This window comes from Nannobrachium achirus (genome assembly GCF_963921795.1).
Source record: "Nannobrachium achirus genome assembly, chromosome: 5".
NCBI classification, from domain to species: domain Eukaryota; kingdom Metazoa; phylum Chordata; class Actinopteri; order Myctophiformes; family Myctophidae; genus Nannobrachium; species Nannobrachium achirus.
Genome location: NC_137814.1, coordinates 2,552,079 through 2,558,298, shown reverse-complemented (window position 1 = coordinate 2,558,298; position 6,220 = coordinate 2,552,079). Strand labels below are relative to the sequence as shown.

Genomic DNA, 6,220 nt, shown 5'->3' with positions numbered 1-6,220 from the left:
ACCCCTACTGAGCAGCCATCAGCTGGGTGAAGCTGGAGGATGAATCTCCTCATAATAAGTAGGTCTGATCATCATGAACTATGAACCGTCTGGGTTTTAATGTAGTCTGGTTTCAAACTACGCTTCATTGGCTTCCTTCAGGTTGCGATGCGTTCCAGGGACGTGCAGAGAATGTTAGATTGGCTGACATATCTACAAGGACCTTTTGTTGAAAATTTTGAAAATAGCAGACCTCCAAGCTCAAAAGTGCGACGCGTTGTGAGCTTGGAGGTCGGCTATTTTCCATATTATCACCAAAAAAGCCCCTTTAGAAATGTCAGCCCCTGCCTCTTTAACATTCTCTGCACGTCCCTGATTACCTTTGATGCCATGGTAGTCTCGCGTAGCCAGACAACTATTCCACAATCTCCAAATGCTATATAGAGTCTGGAACGGCAGCTCCAGAACGGCGAGTATCGGAAGTAGCCACTGCTGCACGGAACTGTAGTCCCATTGGAAACATAACAGAAACACACTCACACCGAGTCATTGGAGCAGCCTATTCTTGTTATGAGTGTATAGTTTAAGAAAACATTTGAAAACATCATGGAGGTAACACCAACAACACCAGAGAAAGACGAAATAACGCCCCCAGAAATATTGACAGAAATATTGAAAGGAGACTTAACGCTTCCAGTAGGAGCCTCCGTGAAGTTGGCACCCCATATGTTGAAAACATATATAAAAATTGTGTCATTATTTAGTGCTGAATTTGTGCTGAATTGTGCCGTAAATTTTATAATTTGTGCTGCTATCATTATTGAGATATTCTAAGTTATAGTTTTGCTGAGGCTTGCACCCCCAATTTTTTTGGCTCCAAATCGGGAAAAAATGGGCTCAATCTTTAGTGCTGGATGTGCTCTAATTTGTGCCGTTGAAATCATCAATTGTGCTTTTATATGTATTTATATATATAAATATTTATATGGTTATGAATTAGCAGATCTAGCAGCAGTATATTGATTGCCCTGCAGAGGGCGATGCAGAGCAGCAGTGTTTCATTTTAGAAGATAGGAGCAGAACAGTGGTGTTTTGTAGAATATCTCAATAATAAGCACAAATTATAAAATGTACGGCACAATTCAGCACTAAAGAATGACACCATTTTTATATATGTTTTCATCATATGGGGTGCCAACTTCACAGAGGTCCAGTAGAACTTGTTATTGTTACTGCACCAAGGGAGCGGTTGCGTCACATCCGCTTTATCTCGCACTCATCGTTTCTATTTCCGTGCCCCAGACTGTTGACGGGAGCATTTCCCAAATCGCGGAGTCAACAGTCTGGCCACGTGAGACTAATGCCATGGTAACATGTTAATGTTCTCCTGGTGTTGGTGTTGGTGTAGCAGTAACCATGGTAACATGTCTCTCCTGGTGTAGCAGGTGTTGGTGTAACCATGGTAACATGTTAATGTGTCTCCTGGTGCAGCAGGTGCTGGTGGAGCTGAAGGAGCTGGTGATGGAGCAGCAGCAGACCTCATGGAGAGGAACCTTCAGGTGGATGCAGTTTGACCAGGAGGAGGAGGAGAGCACACCTCCACCCATCTCCTCCATCACCTTCAGGAGCCTGCTGGAGCTCCGACACAACCTGACACATGGTATATGACAGGGGTTCCCAATTCGTTTTCCCCAAGGGCCAAATTATGTCTAGGGTATCAAGCTGAGGGCCACAACATTGAATTATGTCTAGGGTACCAAGCTGAGGGCCACAACATTGAATTATGTCTAGGGTACCAAGCCGAGGGTCACAACATTGAATTATGTCTAGGGTACCAAGCCGAGGGCCACAACATTGAATTATGTCTAGGGTACCAAGCCGAGGGCCACAACATTGAATTATGTCTAGGGTACCAAGCTGAGGGCCACAACATTGAATTATGTCTAGGGTACCAAGCCGAGGGCCACAACATTGAATCATGTCTAGGGTACCAAGCCGAGGGCCACAACATTGAATTATGTCTAGGGTACCAAGCCGAGGGCCACAACATTGAATCATGTCTAGGGTACCAAGCCGAGGGCCACAACATTGAATTATGTCTAGGGTACCAAGCCGAGGGCCACAACTTTGCAGGGGGCGACGGTGGCGTTCCCACTACTCCAGTGACAGTTCAGAGGTCGTTGTTGTCGGGTGAAAATCTTGTATGTCCAAAGCCGTTTGTTTAGCATTTATCATTTTAACAATGATTTAAACTAGTGAAAACAGCCGATCTACAAGCACACAACGCCTCACACCGCGAAGCGTTGTGTGCTTGTAGATCTGCTGTTTTCACTACTTTTGTGTGACGGCCTTGTTTGATCAAGCAGAGCTTTTCTTTGCAAAAGAACGTACACATTTTGAGATAAGGCTTTTCCACCCGACAATGACAATATACTAGTGTTGTTGCTGCTCTTATACCACCATTATTACTGGGGTTGGTGTGGGCCTGACAGTAGCCCCCCGCGGGCCTCAAATGGCCCGCGGGCCGCCTATTGGGGAACCCTGGTATATGAGCTTCAGACATAACATCACACATGGTATACCAGTAAGACTCCCTAATCGGGAGATAAGCGACCGTCAGGTCACATGTATACACAAAGAGGGCTGTAACTGGCATTGGTTCCTAGTTGTGTGGACAATGTATAGTTTAGGAGTAGTGTCCAGAAAAGTGCTATAAGAATTCGCCCTCAAGGTGGCGCTAAAAGGGACAGATCGATGTTGAAGAGATGAGTGTAGACATACTGTGTACCGATTTTCGTGATTTGAGGGCAAAAATTGTAGGAGCAGTGTCCAAAAATGTGTTTAGCAAGAATGTGCCTCATGGTGGCGCTAGAAGAGGGGCATGTGAGAATTGAGGTAGTAGTTTGGCAGGCAAGGAGTGTGTGTGCAAAATTTGGCATGGATCAGGGCAACGGTTGCGGAGATATGAGCAGGGCAAAAGAGTGACGTGTGACATGTGATGGACGGAGTGACGGACGGACAGCCCTGTGGAGGTTTTGGTAGTAAATGCGACCTGACGGTCGCATTGAGCTCCAGACACAACATCACACATGGTATATGAGCTCCAGACACACAACCATGTCTGTTTATAATAAGCAATTTGTGTCTTTAAAAAAAAATAGTATAGTTGCTTATTGGGCTTACTTTCTAATACTTTTTTTAAACCAGTGGTTCCCAAATCTTTTCATATCAAGGACTCCAGATTAATATATTTGTCCACAGTCGCTGACCCTCATCCGAAAATATGAGGTGCCAGGGACCTCCACACAGATTTATGTTGTTAAAATGTTTCAAAAATATTCAAAATATATTTCTTTCCCTCAATAGTTTTTAAATAGCAAATATACAAGCTCACAATATGTCACACTGAGACACATTGTGAGCTTGCTGATCTCCTATTTTCAAATGTAAAGTAGTATAGCCTAGTTGCTTCTGTTGGGCTTATTTCTTTGGCAAAATCTGGCAACAGACAATTCCCTGTCACTTCCTTACTTGGGAGGAAGTGAAAAGATGTTTTGCCCTCTGTAAAAGAAAATGGCAGCCTCCATAGAGAGGGCCAGGAATAACGTGAATATCTGAAGGCTTGCTTCTTCAGACTCAACCTTAGCCTTCCCTATAGTCTTGACGACCGTGCATTGCTGACTTATTGCAAAGGTTAACATTCCATTTAGATAGATAGCAATTTATTTAGAAAAATGCTTTTATTAGTTTTACCTCCCGTGATTCTAGTTTACTGAGGCACTGCACTATCTCTCTTGATGCATGTTTACATGGTCTGTGTTTAAATGGTTTGTGTGTTTAAATGGTCTGTGTTTAAATGGTTTGTGTGTTTAAATGGTTTGTGTGTTTAAATGGTCTGTGTTTAAATGGCATGTGTTTAAATGGTTAAATGTGTGTAGGTGCAGTTCTGCTAGACGTCCAGCAGAGGTCTCTGGCGGGCATCGCTCAGCATGTGGTGGAGCACATGATGAGCTCAGGTCACATGACCCCTGAAGACTCCCAGCTTCTACTGAGCACGCTCCTACTGAAGCACACAGACAGGTAGCTAAACTTCTACTGAGCACGCTCCTACTGAAGCACACAGACAGGTAGATATCTAAACTTCTACTGAGCACGCTCCTACTGAAACACACAGACAGGTAGATATCTAAACTTCTACTGAGCACGCTCCTACTGAAGCACACAGACAGGTAGATATCTAAACTTCTACTGAGCACGCTCCTACTGAAGCACACAGACAGGTAGATATCTAAACTTCTACTGAACACGCTCCTACTGAAGCACACAGACAGGTAGCTAAACTTCTACTGAACGCTCCTACTGAAGCACACAGACAGGTAGATATCTAAACTTCTACTGAACACGCTCCTACTGAAGCACACAGACAGGTAGCTAAACTTCTACTGAACGCTCCTACTGAAGCACACAGACAGGTAGATATCTAAACTTCTACTGAGCACGCTCCTACTGAAACACACAGACAGGTAACTAAACTTCTACTGAGCACGCTCCTACTGAAGCACACAGACAGGTAGCTAAACTTCTACTGAACACGCTCCTACTGAAGCACACAGACAGGTAGATATCTAAACTTCTACTGAACGCTCCTACTGAAGCACACAGACAGGTAGATATCTAAACTTCTACTGAACGCTCCTACTGAAGCACACAGACAGGTAGATATCTAAACTTCTACTGAGCACGCTCCTACTGAAGCACACAGACAGGTAGATATCTAAACTTCTACTGAGCACGCTCCTACTGAAGCACACAGACAGGTAGATATCTAAACTTCTACTGAACACGCTCCTACTGAAGCACACAGACAGGTAGATATCTAAACTTCTACTGAGCACGCTCCTACTGAAACACACAGACAGGTAGATATCTAAACTTCTACTGAACACGCTCCTACTGAAGCACACAGACAGGTAGATATCTAAACTTCTACTGAGCACGCTCCTACTGAAGCACACAGACAGGTAGATATCTAAACTTCTACTGAGCACGCTCCTACTGAAACACACAGACAGGTAGATATCTAAACTTCTACTGAGCACGCTCCTACTGAAACACACAGACAGGTAGATATCTAAACTTCTACTGAGCACGCTCCTACTGAAGCACACAGACAGGTAGATATCTAAACTTCTACTGAGCACGCTCCTACTGAAGCACACAGACAGGTAGATATCTAAACTTCTACTGAACACGCTCCTACTGAAGCACACAGACAGGTAGCTAAACTTCTACTGAACGCTCCTACTGAAGCACACAGACAGGTAGATATCTAAACTTCTACTGAACACGCTCCTACTGAAGCACACAGACAGGTAGATATCTAAACTTCTACTGAGCACGCTCCTACTGAAGCACACAGACAGGTAGATATCTAAACTTCTACTGAGCACGCTCCTACTGAAACACACAGACAGGTAACTAAACTTCTACTGAGCACGCTCCTACTGAAGCACACAGACAGGTAGCTAAACTTCTACTGAACACGCTCCTACTGAAGCACACAGACAGGTAGATATCTAAACTTCTACTGAACGCTCCTACTGAAGCACACAGACAGGTAGATATCTAAACTTCTACTGAACGCTCCTACTGAAGCACACAGACAGGTAGATATCTAAACTTCTACTGAGCACGCTCCTACTGAAGCACACAGACAGGTAGCTAAACTTCTACTGAACACGCTCCTACTGAAACACACAGACAGGTAGATATCTAAACTTCTACTGAGCACGCTCCTACTGAAGCACACAGACAGGTATCTAAACTTCTACTGAGCACGCTCCTACTGAAGCACACAGACAGGTAGATATCTAAACTTCTACTGAGCACGCTCCTACTGAAGCACACAGACAGGTAGATATCTAAACTTCTACTGAGCACGCTCCTACTGAAGCACACAGACAGGTAGATAAACTTCTACTGAGCACGCTCCTACTGAAGCACACAGACAGGTAGATATCTAAACTTCTACTGAACACGCTCCTACTGAAGCACACAGACAGGTAGCTAAACTTCTACTGAACACGCTCCTACTGAAGCACACAGACAGGTAGATATCTAAACTTCTACTGAGCACGCTCCTACTGAAGCACACAGACAGGTAGATAAACTTCTACTGAGCACGCTCCTACTGAAGCACACAGACAGGTAGATATCTAAACTTCTACTGAGCACGCTCCTC

General features: G+C 44.3%; 1 protein-coding gene across 1 annotated transcript in view; it reads left to right on the top strand.

Moving 5' to 3' along the window:
- Positions 1 to 1,446: 1,446 nt before the first annotated feature.
- LOC308286171 (anion exchange protein 2-like) overlaps positions 1,447 to 6,220 on the top strand; it is a gene marked incomplete at both ends in the record, with an annotated part of 32,883 nt that continues 28,109 nt past the window's right edge. The window contains 2 exons of the mRNA XM_080727127.1: positions 1,447 to 1,639; positions 3,918 to 4,059. Coding sequence (XP_080583253.1) covers positions 1,447 to 1,639; positions 3,918 to 4,059 — 335 coding nt within the window. The remainder of the gene's footprint in view (positions 1,640 to 3,917; positions 4,060 to 6,220) is intronic.